The 22,867-nt window shown below is 45.0% G+C and overlaps 1 protein-coding gene across 1 annotated transcript in view; it reads left to right on the forward strand.

The window, feature by feature from the left end:
* The window catches only part of AMOTL1 (angiomotin like 1), a 54,632-nt gene extending 31,992 nt beyond the window's left edge, over nt 1-22,640 (forward strand). Inside the window, exons 7-13 of the mRNA XM_053971231.1 lie at nt 5,142-5,287; nt 11,069-11,218; nt 14,697-14,887; nt 16,194-16,319; nt 17,561-17,787; nt 18,497-18,766; nt 19,685-22,640. Of these exons, the coding sequence (XP_053827206.1) occupies nt 5,142-5,287; nt 11,069-11,218; nt 14,697-14,887; nt 16,194-16,319; nt 17,561-17,787; nt 18,497-18,766; nt 19,685-19,788 (1,214 nt within the window). The 3' untranslated portion in view covers nt 19,789-22,640. The remainder of the gene's footprint in view (nt 1-5,141; nt 5,288-11,068; nt 11,219-14,696; nt 14,888-16,193; nt 16,320-17,560; nt 17,788-18,496; nt 18,767-19,684) is intronic.
* The last annotated feature ends 227 nt before the right edge of the window (nt 22,641-22,867 follow it).

The raw sequence follows: 22,867 nt of genomic DNA on the forward strand, positions 1-22,867 counted from the left end.
CCTCGATATCAGGGTGTCTTACCTAAAACACCCCTCTCAGAGTCCATAAAAGGTTCTGCTTGGGAATCCTCTGTTGCTGACAGCATTTATACACTGATGTTTGTGTGTGTCTGAGTCTTCCACTGGGGCAGACCATGACTGGGGTTTGGTTGTACTTCACTGCTGACCTAAGGGTTTTTGCAAGCACAGTTTGTATCTTCCTCATGTCTTTTAACGGGACATACAGGCAGAAAAATGAGAATGAAATTGAATTGTAGCTGCTTTATATACACTGAGATTGAAATAGTAATTTTAGAAGAAGAGAAAAAGGTTTGTTGTGAAGGTGATGTTTTGGTTTTATTCCTAAGAGCAGCAGGTTATTAAGTAAATGAAGGTTAGTAAATGCAAATGTTAATTTTCATTAGGAAAGCAAAAGCAGATTTCTAGTCCCTATGTTTTTGGAAGACAGCTGGGAAAGATGACCCAAGTTATATAACAAGACTCCAACATCAGCAGTTTCCTAGAAGTTGTCATTTTTAAGCCATTCTGGAGATGAGCTGAAGAAAGATAAGATTCTTGAGGTTGGTAATACTGCATACCAATTTTTCAATGGTAAAACTCCAGTACTGGGAAAAACTCCCTGAAAAAGAAATTTGGCAAGGCAGGATGTTCAAGGATCATTTCTCAGTTCCTCACAGAGCTTTCCATTAGCAGTGCAACGGTGCAGATCAGTCATGTGCTCTGACACTGCAGGTGACAAAAAAAATCTTACTCTTTGCAATAGTAATAGACAAAGCCAGGCCACATGCCTCTATGTACTGAGTGCTAGGCAGGGCTGGAAAATACTCACACTGTATTAGTTTAAAGATAATTATGTGGTGTTTTGTCAGAGAAAAGGATTTTCTTAAGGAAAGCTGTGAAGCAGTGACTCATGAAGGCATATGGGCCCATACAGGCAAGGGAAGAGACACTTTGGAGGAGGCTGAGAGATGCTGTGGAAAGGAAGAGGCAGGAAGATTGAGGATGGTTTCAAGGGCATAGGGCTGAGAGAAAGCTTACAATGTCATATCTTGGGGAAAATATGTTTTGGTGGAGCGTGAGAATATGTTTTGGTGGAGTGTGAGAAAAATGAGTTTTGGTGGAGTGTGTTTTTTGGGGATTTCTGAACTGTGGGGGCACTGTTTTTTCAGGTGTCTGAGACAGATTGAGGTCTGTGCCCATACACATGGCTCTGCATCTGTTAGTGGGGATGCGTGGACAGTTTAGCAGTGTATTGATAGAGCCTTATGCTTTGTGGGAGTGTTCAGTTCATGTGCCATGAACCTGTGCATATATCTCTGTCCCAAATATCCCAGGCAAAGAAATTTTCAGACCAGAAATAATCAGGACCAGAAATAATCAGGAAATAATCTGCATTGCTGCTCCAGGTCTTCCTTGGCCAGTCTTTTTCAGCATCAAACCACAGCTGCAGAGGACTGAGTGAGGCTTGGGCAGATGGACAGTAGGTCTGCCACTCCTCTGGAGGGAAATGTGTGGGCCTGGCAACCTGGCCCTGTTTAATGTGTAGAGAATTTAGTAAAGCTGTGGAAAACCTCCTGTTTGGCTGCTTGGTGTAAATACTGATTCATTTCTTTTGCTTATTATTATGGGGTGGATACCAGCTGCTGAAAGGTCTTCAGAGCAGGCAACAAGGTCCTGTCCTCATTTCAGATTCCTTCTGACAGTCAGTCTGGGGAGGCTGTTGGAGCATGAGGGCCCATCCTGCTCTCGATCCCCTGTCTCACAGCCATGGCTGTTTGGGAAGGTTGGGCCTCCGGACTTGGCTGGGACACAGCTTGATCTAGGTGAGCAGAAGAGGTGACTCTTGAATCCCATCCTGGTACATCAGCTGGTCTAAGGGTGACTGGCAGCAGGTGCCACGCCATACATTCGTGACCAGGGATGGAGGATGGCAGACCTCCTCCACACACTTGCCATGTCAGGAGCTACAAGAGTGACGAGAGGCTAAAGAAGTCCCTCAGGTTTCACTGAGGAAAGGCATGGTCACTGGAAAGCATTTGTGGAATTAACAGCTGTGAGTGAAGAGCCGCCACTGGGAAATGAAAACCTGCATAAGAGAAATTACTGGAAGTGCTGCAAGGGATGTGCTACAGGAGGCACTCTTGTTTGCAGGAAATCTCCTGCAGCCAAATTAGTCTCTGGCTGCTGTAATTTGATATATTTTCTTCTGCCAGCAGTGGTTGTTTTGTAGTAGCAAGGACTGTCTTTACAATATGTCCATGTTGCCACTCTGCAACATCAGAACAAGGCAAAAATCAGCTTGGGATGTACTGAGATGGTCAAATATTAAATTGGTCAAATAAGTTGATACTCTGACATAATGTGTGCTAAGGTGGGAGTCACATCTGAGTTACACTGAGTCTGTGTCATCTCATGCCTGTATCTTTTTGTCTAAAGTTTCCATTTCAAAGCAGATTCAAGACTTGTCTACTTTTGATGCATTGCCCAGCCTGACAAGTCAGAAAGCCTGTTTGAGAAGTACTGAAGCAGCCTTCTTGCTTCATCCCTTTTCCTCTACCCAGGCGGAATACAAGTGTAATATCTGCACTGTGTGGAGGTGCAACAGTCAGAGACAGTCTGTAGAAAGCTGTGAGATTACAACTTTGAGCTGCAACAGTGAAGCCTTTTGGGAATTCTTCTGTAATGCGGTATGGCAGTGACCCCACAGAACATAGAAATTAGTTATTAATTAGAGTCCTTTAGTTAAAAAGGTGTATGCAAGGGTAGTGCAGTAAAACTGTTTTTAGACTTTAAGGATACTTTGTTTGCACTTGAAGAGAATTTAAGGTATTTTCAACTAAGTCCTTCATCACTAAAAATTATTGCAAGTAAAGAACTTATAAAATGTACCTCTAGGGTTTTACAGGATGAAGGTGACATGGAGAAGTGTTGAGAGTCATTCAGGAAATTTTTCTTGCCAGCTTTTTAGTGGTGATTATTTTGTGTATTTGTGTATAATTTGTCCTCTTTTGGCAGGATAGAAAACACAATGCAACAGGGTAGGCTGAGGACTTCAAGTTCCATGAATGGAAGTTGAAAATTAAGATCCCAAGTCCTGTTTTGCTATGTTATCCCCGTGTGTAATGTGAAACACAGGTTTCAAATCCAGAGCAGAGCATGTGTGGTCCCAGCATGAGGCAGTGGAGTGGAAAGCTGAAATAGCATTCATCTTCCAGCTTCCTCACCCTCTAATGACATTAGCTCCCTGATAATTTGCCCAGATTTACACTTTTCTACAATACATACTAACGTTCCTTCTGGCTAATCTGATTGAAGTAAATATTTTTGCATTGAAGGAAGAGTTCTGCATGTCTAGTATAAAATCCCATACCAACAAGGGAAGAAGAAGGCTACCATCATCCCAAGATGGCTCATGGTGGCAGTGGTGCGGTGTCCACAGCACTCACTGGGCTTTGCTTGTGGGCTTTGCAGTGACCTGCATGATTGTACTGCTGCCAGGAGTTTTTATGAGGTGCTGAGTTCCTCCTTTTAGGATAAATGAGAAGACAGGTGGGTGGGTTTGGGCTCACCTTGCCCACTTTTGCCTTGTACACATGGCTCAGCTTGTACATCTCACCTTGCTGCAGGCACCTGCTGATGGTGCATGAATTAAACCTGTTCTCATCCCACCTCACATTAAGGAAGAATGTGGCCCTGCTGGGGGTAGTTCAGGTCTAAAATGAAATGGCTTTGGCCATGAGAAGTTTTCTGACCCTGCTTGGGGGAAGGTGGATGGTTGGGCTTCCAGTTGGAGTGGTCATATTTGGGTGGCGTGGACTGGGTGTTTGGGGCAGATTTCCCATGTTTCAGTGTTTTTGAAGCAATTTTTCACTACAGTTAAAAAAGAATAAATTATGTAATGCTATGTTTTAAAAATCAAAAATCAAAACAACATTTAATTGATACTAAATACATTTTTGGAGGAAATTTTCCTTCCTAGAGGCTTTCCAAGTATCTATTTTTGTTCTATTTTCCAAGTATCTATTCAGAACAAAGGCCAGATTTTGAAATTTCAGATGTCACTGAAAGAAACCTCGATCCCCTGCTCACTCCAGTAATTAACTGTTTATGTTCTGACATCAGGGATCCAGTGATTGGCCTGTGACACTCATGTTCCCAGAAATGGCTTCTCAGCACTGTCAGGGGAGAAGCAGATGGAGCCAAGCATTTCCCCAGGCAGCTTGCCAGCAAAGTCAATGGTGGGCCTGCAGTTTGTTGCTGAAGACAAAGATGTGAGCAGAGCTGAATTTAGCCAGTTGTTTATTTTTTTTAATGTTGATTTAAATCTTACCCAAAAAAGGGATGATTTTTCAGCACAGAGGTTATCTACATGCTTTAGTCTCACTTGTGATGCTTAACAGAAGGGGAGCACTGGTCACTGGATCCTTAAGTCCTGCAGGTCTGGAAGGTCACCCAGGGCCCCCATAGGCCTGAAAGGGCTCTCACAGAGCCCTTTCTCACACAGAGAAAAGCCTCCCTTTTCTCTGCATGGTCAAAGGAAGTGTGTACAGAGGCCTCCTATCATATCCTTTGTTACTGTTTTCCCCTCTTTCCATTTTCAGGCTGTCCAGCACAGATTTGTGTTTACTATTTGGCTTCTTCAAATTTTCTCTATGTCATGATCTCCATCCTTGCAAATAAAAAGCACGGGGCACAGCACAGCCCACATCCATGGGGCTGAGGTTTCTTGCCCATTACAGAAGGCAGCAGAATTGAAGCTGGCAGCTATAAGCAGTTCTTGATGTAGGGTGTTGTGTAAAAAAGGGGTAGTTGGTGCAAGCCAAATTTTTTCTAGGGGATGTGCTAGCAGTTCAGCAGAATGGAAGGCTGTGAAGCAGTGCTGGAGGCCACAAGCTCTGCTGGTGCAGATGCAGCCCAAGCTGCCACTTATATCTGCTGCTGGTGTAAGGCTGGGCACTGGGGGGCTGAGCCCTGGCGGTAGAAGCTCCCTGCCCGCTGTGTCTCAGCACTGTGTTGTCAAGGCCCTACTCGCTGCTGCTTTTCATAATTTTTGTTTTTCTAGGGAGGTGACAGCTTACCTCCGGTGTGTGGCCTGGGGCCTGTGAGCTGTCCTCATGGAGTGGTTCTTGTCTTTCTTTCAGACAAAGAGAACTTGAAGGAGAAGGAGAAGTTGGAGATGGAGCTGGCAGCTGTGCGTTCAGCCAATGAGGACCAGCGGAGGCACATTGAAATTCTTGACCAGGCCCTAAACAATGCACAAGCCAAGGTTATCAAGCTGGAAGAGGAGGTGAGGCATGGACAATATTTCTGTGCTCTGAGGATAGACGTGGCTCATGGTTAGAACTTTGTCCATCAGAGTCCTGATTCTCTTCTACCCATAGGGTGATAGGTCTTCCTGTTTCCCTTGCACTTGCCCTTTTATAGAGAAAATGTGTAGTTACACAATACTGAGCCAAACAAGCAAGCAAAGGACACCATAGATGTGTCTAGAGCAAAACCTTCAACATCTAACCAGGAACAATATCAACTTCAACTAGCTGGTGGCTGAGGTAATGGTAGGATTTAACAAAAAAATTGAATAAAAAACTGACTACTTGCTGGCCTGGGACTGTGATAAAGACATGTGGTGTTAGTGCATCCCATTTCTCACTAAAGAATACCAGGAAGCTTTTAAAGTGGACACAGCAACACAGCAGTGCAGGACTTGGTGACTTCACATCTTAAAATATCTGGCTGATCTGGCTGGAAGCAGATTGACTGACTAGGATTTAGAGCTACAGGTTTTATTTGAGAGCTGAAGAGAGCCTATCATACTGTGAGACCCAAGAAGTGTAAAAATCCCAATAAGTAATCATATAAGCCTGATAATGAAAATAGGTATTGAGATATGAAGAGAAATCCCATGTACAGGGCACTTTTTAAACTGAACAATACCTAGTAGTTGGAAACTGAAACTAGACAAATTCATAGTGGAAATAATGCTCAGTTTTAACTGTACCTAAGAGTGACATTATCAGTTCTCCATTACTGGTGAAGAAAGTCTCAATTTATTCTATTCCTTAAGGACCTTCAAATCAGGAGGTGTGGATCTAGTGATTAGTTGAAAGTCTGCATTCTAGCAGGTCAGGCAAAACTGTCAAAACAGGCCCTTTTAACCTTTCAGACCTCTTAAATTTCTGTCCCTGGGACCAACAGAGGGAGAATGCTTTATGGGAAGTAAAAGGAACGTGATTTTTACTACCTAAGTGGCCAGGTCATTGGTGACAGGAAGGCCATTGATGACCCTCTGCCCTAGCAGATTAGGTAGAGGTTCAGGCTCTGGCACAGACTGTTGGCAGGATTTTGGGCAGCTCTGTTCCCCTTCAGAGCCTCATTTTCCACCTGCACCCCCACCCAGGGCTGGCCAGGGGAGCAGGGGATGCAAGGGGTCTTGTGGGGAGCAGAGAAAGCCTTTCCCAAATACTTGCAATTAACTTAAGTGCCATTCATTGTCTTGGAAAGATGAAGGGAGAATTAACCTCTGTGATTTTTGAATGTTTTTTATTGACAATAAAATGACAGTGACAGACTCCCTGTTAGGCTAACCAATGGTTACTTAGAGTCTGGAAGATATAAAGTACTATATATAAGTGCTGAAGATATTGCTGATTTGTACCTGACCAATGGCCCATTCTGACTCCCTGTTTAGAAACATTTTAAAAACTCCATTTCCTTGGATGGATGCACTCAGCAGCAAGAAGAGGATCACATTAAGTTTAACTGCTCCTTTGATAGTTAGACTAAAGTCTGCTCACCATCTGGGTGTATTTGAGGCAGTCCCTTTGGGGTAGCTGCAGGAGCCAGCATATCTTTAATCTATACATAATTCACTTGACACTCTTTGGCTAAAATGCAACCTGAGGTTTTCTATTTGCATTTCATTACAAAGGGCTGAATAAAGGAATGGTTTAGGTGGCATTGCCTGCTTCTACACTCATGGAATCATGCAGGGGATGGGAAGAAATAGTGTTTAGCTTGTGTCTGGTCCACAGACTGTCAGTGTGATACTGTCAGGTAATATTGACTTGCTGAGTAGAGACTAGTGAAGGCAGAAGCATTTATACAGTGATCTCCAGGCAGGTGGTTCAAGAACCTACCTTGTGCCTGCTGTGTTGTAGTAAATATGTTTGCAGCCTTAGGGCTCTAAGAGCTTGGCAGTAGTCAGGTTTTAGTCTAGTCATCCAACAGAAACGTACCTCTGCTGGATCCTGGATTTTGGACTGGTAGAGCTGAGGAGAGGTTAGATGTTCCCCTCTAGGCAGCTCCTAACCTGCCCAGGGCATGGCAGGAGTTATGGAGGTGGTAAATTCCTCCCTGGGGCATGGTAGTTCTCAGAGGTAACACACATGAAAGTGATGCCTTGGTATTTGCCAGAGTATATCAGAGTCCTCAACCTGACAAACTCATGTTGATCTGCTACCTTTTAACTTATTTTTTCATTCTAGGGGCAGTTAAAATGAATTTTAGCCCAGATGCTGTGTTTTAATTGTTCAAGGCAGTGTCAGGCAGCTTGGGTGAAGTGCAGTTAATCTGAGGCTGCGAGCATGTGCCCAAGCTCCGGCACTCACTTCCCTTTTGTCCTGTTTCATGGCTGAATCAGAGCACCTTTTCAACAATCTCCAATGTTTCTAGATCTTAATTAGACACATGCAGAAGATAAGCTGCAGTGTTAAGCCTTCATTTTAAACCAGGGATTTTTACTATAATTCAGAATATATTAAGGAAAACACAATTTCAGTCAAATCAAAATGACTGTTGTTATTGTTAACAGAGCTCCAGCTCATGCACTGCCTTGTAAATCTGCCCAGATTTCTTCTACCACCAGCACGTAATTAACAGCTTTTTAAATCAAGCCTCGAGAAATAAGCAGTAGCTGCTAAGTTGAATTAACATAAGATAGAGTTCTGTATAAATCTGCATTATCCCGAGTGCCTGCTAGTAGAAGGATTTAATTCAAAATGTGTAGGTGGTATTATCACCTCATGTCATTTAGCAGACGCTGCTGGAATCATGTGTCTGTTCCATGCTTTGAATAGAAAACTGAATAATTGGAGAGGGCTCAGAAAGCAGCTGTACAATTTATTTGGGGTCCAGAAGCTGATCTTTGCTGGGAAGAATTAAAGTAAAAAGTTGTCTGAGCTTTGGTCTATGCACATGAACATGAATCACTGAATGGTTACGATTAGAAGGTACGACAGTGGGTCTTCTGGTCCAACCTCCCTGCTCAAGCAGCATCATCCTAGAGCACATGGCACAGGACGGTGTCCAGATGGTTCTTGGTTGAGGAGGTCAATCTGTTCCAGTGCTCAATCACCCACATAATAAAGAACCTTCAGGTCCTTCTTTGCAGAGCTGGTTTCCAGCAGATCAGCCCCCATTGTGTACTGGAGTATGGGGTTATTTCTTCCCAGGTGCAGGGCTCTGCATTTGCCCCTGATGAATTTCAGAAAGTTCCTCTCTGCCCATCTCTCCAGCCTGTTGAGGTCCTTCTGGAGGGCTGCACAGCCCTCTGGAGTATTGGCAACTCCTCCCAGCTTTGTGTCTGCAGGCAACTTGTTGAGGAGGCACCTGCACCTTCACTCAAGTCATTGATTCATAGGTTTACAAAGCTGGGCCCAATATTGAACGTTGGGGGACACCACTAGTGACAATCTCCAGTCAGGCCCTGTGCCTCCTGGGATCTGCTGTTCAGCCAATTCTTAATCCTCCTCACTGTCCACTCATCCATGGTTCCTGAGTTTACCCATGAGGATGTTGTGAGAGACAGCACTGTGAGCCTTGCTGAAGTTGAAGTAGACAACTTCTCCCTTCTCCCTCCACTGGTCTCCCTTCAACCATCCAGGGATAGATCCAGGGATGGATGAAGAAGGGATTGCTATAGAGAGATTAAACATTGCTATTTAACATAAGAGGAAATAATGAGATGCAATGTTTGGAGGCTGAAGCTGAGCAAATCAGGCTGAAAATAAATAGTAAAGAGTAATTAACACTGAAACAATCTACTTAGAGTGATAGTGGATTCTCCATCTCTTACAGTCTTTCATTCAAATCTCATATCTGTAGAATTCAATTGTTCAAACTGGAGTTACATTTCTAGCACAGATATTTTTCCAAGACCCACTCACTCATCTTTACTCAGATTTATTTGCTTGAATGATCTCCTTTTAGCCTTAGCTCTTCTTCATCTTTATTTTCCTAATCCCCAGGACAAGGGCAGTGTTCAGGCAAGTTTGCTGATCTAGTGAAGAAGTGAATTGTTTAATTAAATGCTTCTTGCTCTGGTAGATCACAGTTCGGAAACAGAAAAGAAGCAATTTGCTTAAATTGCATAAGAGAAAGCCAGATTAGGCATTAGGGTAAAAGTTTTCTGGCAGTAAAGGGAAATAAGCTGTGAAGTAGTTTTCAGGGATAGGTCGTGTAATTCCTACCCTGGGTGATTTTGTAAACAGCTTATACAGATATGTGCCAGGTTTTATGTACAGTTGATCCTACTATGCAGCAGGAGGATGGATTGGTACCTCTTCAGTTGCCATCCAGTTTTGGGGTTTTTTGGAGTCTCTGTGTCTGTGGAGTGTTGGAGTTTAGTGTCACATGTCTCTGATAGTAGCCATCCCTCCCTTACGGATCCATGTTTCACTGGGCAACCCAAATTAATTTGAATTACAACATTTTATACTTTGTGTTTTAAATGCATTGGTGATCTTTTTTTTTTTTATGAATCTACATGCAGAATAGAAAAGTCAGAATTGGCTCGAGAACCTCTCTATGAACTTACAAATGTGAGAACTGTCTTGTTGCATATCTCCTGCAAAATTGTTTTTGAAGGCAGTGGTGGGTATGTGAGCATCGCCTCACCCACAAGGGCAGAGGTGTGTGAGTGTGAACCCTGGGGCCTAGAGGGCTGCTCCAAAGCCAAGTTCTGACTGCTGTGATACAGATGGACCCTGCAGCATTTGGTAGGACATGGGAGAGCAGATGAGGTCTGCTGCCAAATGGAGACCCTGGGGGAGCTCCCTAGCCCTCTCTATCCATGCTGATGTGGCTGGAGGTAACACAAACACCTTCCTACTGCCAAAATAGCACTTTCAGCAAGAAGCCTCTGCTGTGTGGGTCTTGCCAAGTCGTGAGCTCCTGAGGAATGCAGTCCTTCATGCTGCTGCCAGAGACTAGTGGGGTTTATAATCTCTTTAATTTTCAGGGAAAGCCCAGGGAGCTGTGAGCATTACCCTAGATTGCAGCAGGGCTAAGGAGGTCACTCTGCCAGTTGTTGGTGCCAGGCATTAGGGAGGTTTGTTTGGACCAAGCTATGCTTTTGCTGTCAGCAAGCCTGTGTTTCACTTCACCTGTGACATGGATGGATTTAGGGTGACAAAAGAGGAATTCGTACCCCTTTTGGGGTATGCTGCTTGAGCAATCTCTGGCAGTAAAACCCTGCATTGCAAAATCCTTGTGTCATGTTTAGCCCTTCAGTAATTGTATTATAGATGTAAAGAGGGCCTGGATTTAGCTGCCAGGACATCCCATCTACAGATCACCATGGACAAGCCTGTGAGCATGACAGAGTAGGTGGAGTGCTTCTGGCTGCTGGCACTCCACTTGTTCCACCTATGCTGAGCAAATACGCAGGAGTGAAGAAAGAACCCCTCTGTTTGGGTGCAGGCAGTGTGCTGAGTGTCAGCAGTCAATAAAACCCATAGGGATTCCTCTTAACTGGGTCCATCCTCTGTGTTTGCCCAAAGAGTACTCACCAACATGACAACTCTTGCTTAGAAATGGCCTGGGGGGTTCATGGTTAGTGGATCCCCAGTGGGCAGAAGATCTGGGGCAGCATTCCTTCCAGAAAGGGTAGCTGTGCCCCAGCACATTCCCTGCCCATCAAAGAGACACCATCCTTTCCCTAGAGAAACTCTTGGAAGCAAATGACCAAAGCCATGCTCAAGCCCAGTGTGTGCCTGCAAGTGCACAGGGGTCCCAGCGGCCCAGGGTGGGGTACAGTGCCCTCCAGACTGCTGACCCCTGTGCCCCACAGCTACGCAGGAAGCAGGCCTACGTGGAGAAGGTGGAAAAGCTGCAGCAGGCGCTGACACAGCTGCAGGCGGCCTGTGAGAAGAGGGAGCAGATGGAGCGGCGGCTGCGCACACGCCTGGAGCGAGAGCTGGACTCACTGAGGATGCAGCAGGTGAGGACAGGGTGATATGGGCAGGACTCCAGCACGGGGCCTTTGGTGTTGATTTGAACAGAGATGGTCACTTGCAGCCCTGCCAGGTGGCACCTTGTCTTTGGATTCGGGTTGTTGGGCTTTCCTCCTAAATGGTTCCTTTGGAGAGGGTCGTTGATTACTGGAAGTGTTCAAGGTAATGTTGGATAGGGCTTTGAACTCGTGAAGTTTTCCCTGCCCATCACAGGAGGGCTGGATTTAGATGATCTTTGAAGGTCCCTTGCAACCCAAATCACTCTATGATTCTTATTCCTGATCTTCAGCAGAGGATGGGGCTGTTCTGCTGTGGAGCTCTGGATACAGTTGAGCCCTGCATGCTGCTGGGCTGAGATGTCCTGGCTCCCTTGCCCAACAGCAGGCAGGTGAAAATGTCCTTCCATGTTTCTCTCCCTAGCAATGACAGATTGTGCAAAAACCAGCTCCACACAGAAGGAGGAGAGGAAAGGTGCAATACATGTGAGATTTACCCCAAAAATCTTAGCCAGTGTTTCATTGAAAAGGCCAAGTGGGATGATGTGGGATCTGGTAGGAGCAAGATATAGACCCATATTTGTTCTGTGCAAAGCTTGATATATGTGGTTCACAGAAACTTCAACCCATGACAAATCTGGAGCCAGGTGATGTCATCTTCAGACAATAAATTATTTCTATATCCGTCCAGTCCAGAATGGGCTAGGAGTATAGCTTTGAATTTCTGTGTGTGTCCCCTTGTTTTTCGGCAGCCTTGTGTCCTTAGAGGGGTATTGCTGTGCTTGTATTTCATGCACAGTTACTCCTTTGTTATAACACCTTCATCCCTAAGTCACAAAGTCCAGTCATCTTGAAAAGGAAAAATAAAATGAGGAGGTTGCAGGGAGAATTTCTAGGCTGCAGCCTGCACCAAATGCCAAGTACACGGGCATTGGCCCTGGAGGAGAGTGAGCAGATATGCTAAATGTATCAAACTACACCTTGGGGAAAAACCAGCAGCACAAGCAAAGCATGATGCTCTTGGAACTCTTGAAGCGCTCACTCGTATCTGTCATCGCACGCATCTGCTACTATAACCTTTCCTTATTTATAAGCCATTAGTGGACACCAAAGCAGCTGTTACACAGAGCTTGTGCTGCCAGAAAGCAGAGGGGCTGATCCTGCTGGCAGGATGCCATTGGGAAATAGCTCTACGGTCAGGGTCAGTGTCAGGGGTTTGCAGAGTCATGAGGCAGCCAGACCTGAGAGCATCCCCTTCCTTCTGGCAGCCCCAGGGCAGGGCAGGTCCCCCAGCACTCTTCCCAAGGTATCACTTTGCTGCTGGTCCCTGCAGACCCTTCCCATTCATTTCTACTCTTTCTTGCTGCCATAAAAGTGTTTTAAGTCTTTCTTGCCCAGTCCACCACGGGCTTGGTTTTCAGGTCTTCTCAGTTCCCCCTTAGCGAGCTCTCTTCCAGTTTAACAAAGGAATTACATAGAATATGACATGCTAATGCCATTTGAGAAAAGAACATCTGAGAAAAATACAATTAAAATTCAAGTGAAGGTAAAACTAGAACTAAGGCTGGGGTACAGAGATAAATTGATATATTAAGTAACAGGGATGGACTGCTGCTGAAATTCTTGTCTTGTGAGTTCAGGCTATGTCTGTTCATTTTGGCAGAAAATTCTTCTGTAATCTACAGATTGTTTAATTTTAAATTTTTTTTTTGGTACCATAATTAGCAATTGGTTGTTGGGTTGACATAATTTTCAAATGCCTGTACCCATTCCATCTAGTCAGTTTTAAGAGGAAAGATACCCTTAACTTCTTGTCTCACCTATAAGCTTTGGGAGAAAACTTCGGGGTATTTTTACTATTTTTATCTATACTGTTTGTTTATGAGCCACAATGTTGCAGAGAATCACTTTATATCAAAATACCCCAGCTTTTCACTTCAGAGCTGTCTTCCCTGAGTAATCAAAATTATAGCTACTGAAACATTTTCTCACTGCAGAGACAAAAAAGGTGATTTTCTTTTCTTATTTTTACCAGAGTGAGTAGAAGGGACCCAGCACATAAAGAGACAGTGAGCCAGAATCTCTTCTGTCCCTGGCTTGCTGGTAGCTGAGTCCAAATGGCAAATCTTCCTTATCACTGACGCACAAATTAGGACCAATAAACAAACCCTTTCAGTCAGCACTGCAGGCTCAGTGTGCAGGGCTGGCAGATGTTTTGACTCAGAAGATGACAAGCTCCCGTGATGTCCCAAGATACCATTTATAGATCAGGACAATACTTCAAAAATACTACCTTCCTGACAGAGGTTTGACAATATTTTTGCAGGAACAGAGTCACAGCTGTTGTTCCCAAGGGCTACTCCATACTGCATTTCCAGAAAGCATCTTCTAAACACGTTGTTACTGCACCAGAGGCAAAGGCTGCAGCCCTTTCCTGGTATCTCTAGTTTCAGTGGTACAGCTTTGCCAGTGGAACTTCAAGGTGCAGCATGAATGAGAAGCCAGTGCTCCTGAGACGTGGTTTCCTCTTCAGCACAATACTGTTCACCACGGATTATAACAAATCTCTTGCATTTTTTATTTAAAAACTAATTTATTTCTACTGAGTTCTCCCAGAGCTTCATGCTTCTCCCCTCAGTGTGCCCTCATCCCTCTGCTGAGCCAAGGACTGGATCTCCCTCTGCCTCTGCTCCCTATCAGCAGTGAGAGGAGCTCAGGGTAGCTACCCATGCTGCTTAGGTGACTTAATTAAGTGCTGTAACTGGGTGGAATAAATCCTGCCTGGACAAGCAGTTTTCTCGCAGCATAGGTGGAAAGAGTTACGCACCCATTGCTGTTTGTCAGCATCCCATGGGAGCCACTCCACAGGTGCCTGGGAATCTTCTGCCCCTCTAGTTAGAAAGTTAGCTGTTACACCACAGAAGGCATCCCCTGAGGGCACAAGGGAGCTAATGTGCCAGAAGGGACAAGGTTAAATGCAAGGCTGGGATATTTTCCCAGCTGCTGCTTTAAACAGGGTACATGCAACTAGGTCACTAGGTGCTTTTTTTTCAGCTTTAATATATAAACCCTCTGGTAATAACTGCCTGTCCATACTTAGCACTGCCCAGCTATGGGTATGAAGTCCCAGCCAGAAGAATATCTTTTAAAGCTTCATTGCCTCTTTTCCTACCAACTTTTTTTCCTACTTTTTCCCTTGGCTTGGGGTATCCCAGGAAATCTCTACACATCCAGGGTAGCAGCCAAAACCCTGCTTCTGTCAGCATGGTCTGGGGAAGCATGGGCTAGGGTTGCACATACGGTCAACTCGCCTGTTCTCCTGCAAGCTAAGGGGTTTAGCCTGGGCTATCCACCTGCCCCTGTCGAAAGACATGGGGATGTCTTTGTATGTGCCAGAAAACTGAGGAAAAATGGGTCAGCATGCCATGCTTGGCAGGGCATGAATATCTGTCACTGTTTCCACTGGCAGAGGCAGGGCAACTACCAGACAAGCAGCCTTCCAGAGCATAATGCCCCAGCCCTCATGGAGCTGGTGCGGGAGAAGGAGGAGAGGATCTTGGCCTTGGAAGCTGACATGACCAAGTGGGAGCAGAAGTATCTGGAGGAGAGTACGATCCGGCATTTTGCCATGAATGCTGCAGCCACAGCTGCAATGGAGAGGTAAGATGACCTGGCTGCAAGCAGGCAGCTCTGTTCACCATGGAGAGCATGGCAAAATAATAAAGAATGGGTGTTCTCTTAAGGCTGGATGTTGCTTGCCTTGCCCTGCTGAGTCATACTGCTAAGGTTAATGCACTTCTCCTGGGTGTCATGCCAGTGAAACAGCATAGTTGCTTGAGATAGGACTTACCCTTCTGACCGGGTCCAAAAGTTTATCAAATCTAGGCATCAGATTGAAGCAATGGCCTCTGTCAGTCTCAAGGTGCCAAATTACATAGCACAGGTAAGGCAGCTCCTCCCCCCTGGTGGAGTGAGCAGGGATGTGGTATATGGCTGCACCCATCCCCTGGCCTGCAACAGGGTTGTTTAACCTGGTTTTAAAAACCTGTAATAAGGGAAATTTTGTTGCCTAAATAACCCTTTTTCACCACTTCATTAATCTTCAAACTAAAATGTTTTTCCTGATAGGTAAGCTAAACTTCTTCACTGCAAATAACCTCCACTGATTCTTGTCCTTCCCAGGCATACAGGATGAACAACTGACTGCTGTTGATGTTTAAACAGACTTGTAAATATTGGAAGACAGATATTCCCTGTTGTATTTTCAATAGTCTGAACTAGCTTCCTCCCCTCAGCCATTCCTGACATGCCCTGGTGAAAACCCTTTCCCATTCACATTGCATATGTCTGGACTATCTGTTTCCAGTTTGTCTGTGTCAAAGCATGGTGGCCAAAAGCACAAAAGGCAGTGACACTTCCCAGTGATCAGGAGGGATGAGATAGTTAACTTCTCACCCCAGTTTCTTAGGAACCAAATCCCCAGAAAACATCCTAAAGTGAATTTTCCCTTTGAAATGCGTTTAGATGTGTGACTCAGGATGGGCTTTCCTTTTGCACTCCAGTCTAAGCAGCAATTACTGTGCTGTTTTTCAACTTCCAAAGTGTAGAGCTTTGTTACTCGTTCATGATGTAGTCTTGTTGACTTGGGATCTGGTGTGTGGGTCCCTCTGATGTCTGAACCTATCCTGGGTGGCTGTTATCCCTGCATGGGTCACCGGTGATTCCAGCATGCTCTCTGTTCCTTTAACCCAGTTAAATTAATGGCATTAATGACCCAACCCAAGCTAAGAGTAACCTGCAACAGGATGCCCCGATGACAAGTAGTGATCTGCTTGACGGACAACCATCACTGGCTTGCTCTTTGAACATGGGTTTGGGGTTTTCTTTGCAAGTTTCAGTCTTCACTTGCAAAAGCCACCTTCACAGTCTCAGGAGCCTGACTCACTGTGGTGAACCTCTTTGCCAGGGATACCTCAGCCCCGAGCCACTCGCACAATGGCAGCTACGGTGAGACGGCGCTGGAGGTGCGGGGCTGGCAGGAGGAGGAGGAGATCGTGCAAGCCAACCGCCGCTGCCAGGACATGGAGTACACGTAAGGGATATGCCTTGCCATTCCTGCTTGTTGTGGTGTTGGGGCTGGGTTCAGATAAACCAGGATGCCCTTCTGTTCCTTCCTACGTGCCTGGAAAGGATGGGTTTGGCTTCACTTGACTTAGTTTCGCTCTTCAGCATTCTAACAGGGATTAAAGAGTTGTCATTAGATAACTTCCTCCCTACCTTCCTGTTAAGCCTTCTGTGGCAAACTCAACACAAGCAGAGGCTGTTCCACTATTAAAAGTAGTCTGGCACGCAAAGACACAAATTTTCAGACACTTTTATAAAAAAGGTGTATTTGTTGCTTGTGAAAAATACCAGTGATTGTTTTTACTGGGTTTGGGTTTTGTTTTCCACTCACAGATGCAAGCTAATCCTGCTTCCAAGGAAGTAGTGGAGTTTTGCCACTGCCTTCATAAGTACAGATTAGCATCTTGTGTTTAAATTGCTAATTAAACGTTTGGTAATGAAAACAAATGCTTTCACTGCTTCACAAAATGCACCTGCATTGTATTATATATTGTACAGCGCAGTCAGGCTAGTCATTTGACTGTCAAAGTGTACAAATTTTTGAAAAATATAGTTTTGTAGTTGTTCGGTATGATTTGGTGTTAATCATTCCTGGAGAAGAGTTCAGAGAATCCCATTCTTTTTAGTGATTTGAGAGTCTTCAGGGTCTGTATGAGAGAAGTAGCAAGCTTTGCTCAGCTCTGAACACCATGTGCTGATTGTTTTTGCAGCAGTGAGGGAGAAGGAAGAGCCCAGACCACCTCTTAGAGAAACCAAAAGGAACTCACTTCAGCAGATCTTTACTCCAGCTGACAACAGACCTGAATCCTGGGGTTAACTCAGTCTGCCAAAGCATAGTTTCCAGATTTGGCCCCAGTGTATTGCAGGCTTGAAAATTGTCTATGTGTTTATATTGTAAAGGTAGAAATGTGCAGCCTGGTCAGGATACTGCCCACTGCTCCTGCTGGGTTAGAGAAACCATAGCATAGATGAGTGCAGTTAACCTTGCAAAGGAGTTTTGGCTGAATAGCTAGAAATGCTGTCTGTTTTGAGGTGCATGGTTATCCTTGGAGGAACTGCCAGGAGCTGTCTTGCCCAAGCATCCAAAACCAGAGAGGACAGAGCAATAGGGCATCTGCCTGGGGACCTCCCTGCTGCCTCCAGGTGTGGAGACCTGCCCATATGAATGTTTTTTCCATTCCTGTAAGCAGAGCATTCATGTTTTGGCAGAATAAAGAATCTCCATGCCAAAATAATTGAGAAGGATGCCATGATCAAGGTCCTTCAGCAGCGGTCACGAAAGGATCCTGGCAAAGCTGACAGTGCCAGCCTGCGACCGGCTCGGTCCGTGCCCTCCATCGCCGCTGCTGCAGGCGCGCATTCGCGCCAGACCTCGCTCACCAGCAGCCAGATAGCTGAGGAGAGGAAGGAAGAAAAGCTCTGGAAGGGAAGCATAGGTGAGTTCAGCTTTTGCTTAAGCTTTGGTTCATCCATCACTTAATGCTAATCCTTCTGCTTGAGCTTAGCCAAAGTGCCTTGGCACACATTGCCCTGACAGCTCATTTCCAGAGCACTTTCCATGGGCACAGTGTGTGTCCTTGTGCTTAAGTCAAAAAACAATTATTCTTTAACCTTGCATTGTATCTTAATTACATTTTTCATCATATTAAATCACTCTGCACTGATTATAGAAAGCCATAGTTGAGGGAAGACCTCCCAGATACAAGCGCATAATGTTTGCAACGTTATGGGAGTGAATAACAAATTTGGGCTAGAAATAAAGCCTGAATAAAGTTAATCAAGAGGGTGAGGATCCCTTGTGTAGGATAGCATGATGTGATATGGCAGATAAATGGGAAAATCAGTGCAGGACTGCCTGTTGTTTGGGGCCACATAGGAATGGGGTGTGGAGGTGTGCAAGGCTGTGTCAGGAGTAAGTGTCACTGGGATGGATGTGCAGAAGGGGAGACAGGGAAGGGAAGCTGCTTTCCAAAAGCTGTTCTGTAGGAAAGTACCATGTGGATGCCAGGAAAAGCAGCATCAAGGGGAAAAGCTAAGCCGAACTAAATGACTGGAGCCATTCCCAGCATCTTCTTGCTCCGGGGTTGGACAAGGGACAGCACATGCATTTGAGCCAGAATGTGACTGACCTGTATGTGTTTTCAGGGCTGCTCTTGGGAAAGGAGCACCATGACCACCCATCAGGCCCCTCTCTGCCTCCACCTCTGCCCTCCTTGTCTTGCATGCCCATCCCAGTGCCGGCAGCCTCCCATGCAAAGACGGGCAGCAAAGACAGCAGCACCCAGACAGACAAAACCGCTGAGCTCTTCTGGCCTGCCACCGCCTCCTTTCCCGGCCGGGGACGCCTGGGTACCACCCCATCACACAGCCCAGCCCCACGGCCCCTGGGGACACGAGTGGCCAGCGAGAAACTGGGTGAGCTCTGCCAGATCCCTGTCAGTGCAAAATGTTAGCACCCCTGGGGCTATCAGCAATCCCCAGAGACACATCAGTATTAATGGGGGCAAGGTGTGGGTATGTGGTACTGCCACAGTTTGTAAGGTATGGTGGAGGTTTCTTCAGGGAAACTAAAATTGTAGAGAGAGAACTTTCTAGGGCTGCCCAGAGTGGCTTTGCAGAGCTTTGTGCTCGGCAGCTTCTGTAAAGCTCCATTTGTCTGTGGCAGGCAGAATTTGCAATTTTTTATGCTGCTAGATACAAAATTGTAGAGTTTCACACCTTGAAAACACTCCACACCTGCTCGCATACTCAAACTCTTCTCTTTTTTTTCAGTTGAAACCATGGTTAGTTAAAACGCCATTTTCTCCCTAATTTTTAAAGGAAAGCTGGGGGGAATTGTAAGGAGAAAGTGGAGATCTTTTTTTTAGGGGGGATGAAGAAGTACAATTTTAGTTATTTTTGAAAGGTGGAAACTGCTGGTTTGCAGCCCTAGCAAAGGAGACATTTATGCACATTATTTTGAAAAAGCCTGTTTCTTACACATTCATCTCCTCTCAAAAGCAAGTTTTCCCTCTAAAAACATGCTATGTATCATTAAAAGGGCTGACTATGACAGAACTAGATGGTCTTTAGCATCCTTTCCAACCCAGACCATTCTAGTTTTATCTAAAGAGGTTCTTTGGTGTGTATCTCTTAAATACCATCTTGGGGTCTGTGCACACCGACACACCTGCTGTCATTGTGCAGGGAATTCCGCATCACACATTCTTCGTGTCCTGAACAAGTATGGCTTTCAGTATGCAAGTTGTACAGGTAATACATGCCCCACCTTCAAGGAACGGGTTGATATTTGAATTTGGACTGAAGACCAACTTTCCCTTCTTTCCATTGCAGAGAACTCCAGCCACGGGAAGCTGCCTGACAGCAAAGGCAGAGTGAGCAGCCTGCTCCACAAGCCTGAGTTTCCAGACACAGACATGATGGAAGTCCTCATCTGAGCAGAGGACAGCATCTCTGGGATTTTGTGTGTGTACAGCCAGGCCCAAGATGGTCCTCAGTGTGTCAACCTTGAAAACGAACCCTGAGAGTCTGAAAAAAGACAAAGTTTATTCCCAAATTGAAGCTAGAGTCTGATACGTTGAGACTTTTCACCAGGCGAGAAGTCAAGAGGACTGAAGAGAAGTGATGAAATGAACGTGTGACATTTTCTGAACAGAAAGGATCGTTGAAAATGGAAAGTGGTGTGAGAAGGGGAGTGTTGAGGAAAAAGGAAACTATGTTTTCTGCCATAAAGAGAAAGTAGTGAAGTTACAGACTGGTTGCATGCTGCTGCTCTGTTTTCCTGCCTCTGCAACCAGGACAGGGAGTGAAAAGTTGTCTCTTCGGAGGCCAGAGAGTTTCTGAATAATCCAGGAAAAACTTGCATCTTCCTCAGTATCAATGCATTTCAAAGGTTTCAGTCTCACAAATTTCACTTCTTGATTTTTGTGAATAATTGGTCTGTAGATGTACATGGCAGGTTCTTGTAAGTATTTGAAGTGGCATTGGTGTGGCTTTCCTGGGCAGGCAGGTCAGGTGCCTCTTTCCTGGCTGGACAAATGTTTCTCTTGGAGCTGAATTTACAGTACAAATATTCATGTCTTGAAACCTCAGAGCTTGCTGAGACTTCTTTCTTTGATAGGAGCAGTTGTTGGCTGGAATTCTCCTGGTGGATGAATGTAGAAGGGGGAGGGGGGACCCTGCTGAAGCAAACCCTGTTGTAACCATAGGAAAGTTTCAGGAGGGAAAGTTGGGGGAGGATCCCAGCAGCTCCCTAAAGGGCTGTGCGTTACAGAGTTCCTTCAGAGGGGAGCTGCATGGGTTTGTTTTTAGAGGAGTTAAGCTGGGTTCACATGTGAGATCAGAAGATACCTCTTTTTGGGCATTGATTTATCATATTGGAAGAATCAGTGTATTTGTGGTAAGAACAAGATTTTTCTTTACTTTCAATTCTTATAGCCAAATCTTAGCTTCTTTGAGCATACAAACCTGCTGTTCAAGCTGAGGTGGGACTAGACATTAAGGAGTGCAGGAGCAGGCAGGGAAAGGTTTAACTGCAAAGCAGTACATGAGCATCATGTGTTTTGTGTGCAGAGCTGCGGTTTCTTTTCACCTTATTTTACCCAGGGTGGAACATTTCTTATTTTCAGCTTTGTCCCTGAATTCAGTAAGAGGCAGCCAGCTCACCCACTGTGTTACTCATGGCTTCGTGCACTGCACATGCCGATGGGGAAATTTTCTTCTGTAAGGCATTTCTGTATTGGCTTTGCAGTTTCTGAGCCTTGTGGTGCACTTTAAGGAGAGCTTGGCTTTGGGAAAAAGAGCGATGGGATCTAATGTGAAGCTGCCCAGAGTGGAAAAGTGATGTGTGCTAGAAGTAATCGTGCACTCAGGGCTGGCTCGAGGTCACCTCTTCCCGTAGGTGACAAATCAGAGCCCTTGACTGTTGAGAGCACCAGGTATTTTAAACTCTGCTTTTGCCGAAAACTGAAGTCCTTGTGAACTCAAAGCCTCCACAGGCCAGAGCCTTGTGCTCAATACTGCCTGGCTGATACCTTTTATTTTTAAAAAGAACAAAACTGCTATGTTAAAGCTATGCACTTATTTTTGCGTGTACCTAGAATTAGACATATGTTGTTGTCACCCTCTTTCTGAGTTTCGCACTTGTTAAACAAAGTAGTGGTAGGTAGGTTGTGCAGGAAGCAAACTGTATGTTCCAAGTATTAGCAGCTTTGCATTGTGAAACCAAAGGTGTAAAACCCTTGGAAGATGTTATGCAGCTTAATATATGCCTTGTAAGATAATTTTTTTTCCTCTAAAGTTAATTTAAACGTTGTAATTGTTTGCATAAAAGCCGGGACCGTGTGTGACATCACCACTGATCCACTTTTGTGGCCCTTCCTCAAGTATCTGTGGTAGGAATGGGGCAGGAGAAAGACAAATCAAGGGAATACAAGTAAAATATTGGTGAATTTTTAATTGCATCACTTTTTATCCAAGAAATAAGGGTACCCAGGTACTTAAAAGTTCCTAAGCATTTTGTTACCAGCTGTAATATTTATTTTGCTGAAACTCTCCAGTAAGTTGTGTGCAGGCAGTGAGGCATCCAGGAGAAACAGTGCTGGATCAGCATGGATCAGCTCTTAGTTATGTTTGGTAGTGGTTCAGCTCGATTTCTCCAAGTCAGCTAGAGTACAGCACTCCTCCTTGAGGAGACCGCAGTCTCTCCAGTTTCTGCTATCCAAAGCTGGCTTGACACTTGATGCTGCCCCAGATTCATGGTCACATACAGGAAACTGTTAGAGACAGTGTGTAGGCAACTCTCATTTAGGCAACAGCTCAAATAAACCAAATTCTCACCGATTGTGTTGAACTCAAGAGATGTTCGTTTTCCTGGAGGGAAGGTCTGGAGGAGTGATTGTCTCCCTCCAGCCCAAGCAAGACTTGGATGGGGTACTACTGCCATATGTCAGCCCCGCTGAGCAGAGCGGCCCAGCTCCATTTGTGCTGGCTTTCCCAGCTCTTTGAACTGTTCTGTGTTTTTGGGAAACTGTGCTGTAGCCATTCCAGGTGATGTCAGTGATAACTAGTTGTAAAATACTGTCATTTTTAATTGTTGTTGGTTGTATAGAGAAGTTTGTGTACAGTGTTTTACAGCTGGAGGGTTATTTGTACATAGGGGGGGGGAATGAAGGATGTTATGTGTCACCCCCAGCAAATGTTGATATTGTTGGTCAGCCAAAGATTTCTTATTCTTTGCTGTTTAAATTTGTGCCTTATATTGTAGATAATAAATGTATAAACATGTTTATTTTCTCAGTTTTCCAGTGTGAATACATTCAGTCCTCTGGAAGAAAGGACTTTAAAAAAAGTTTTTAGGCTTTGCAAACAATGTGTTAAGACTAAGAGGAGATACCTCAGGGACTTTTAAGGTTGCATCCTCTCCATTTTTCACAGGTGTTAATGAAAGGCCCTACAGCAGGTGTCACCTGGGCATGAAATCTGTGGGTCTCCAAGGCAGAGGATCAAACTGGGTGC

The sequence above is a fragment of the Vidua macroura genome, chromosome 2, assembly GCF_024509145.1.
Source record: "Vidua macroura isolate BioBank_ID:100142 chromosome 2, ASM2450914v1, whole genome shotgun sequence".
NCBI classification, from domain to species: Eukaryota; Metazoa; Chordata; class Aves; order Passeriformes; family Viduidae; genus Vidua; species Vidua macroura.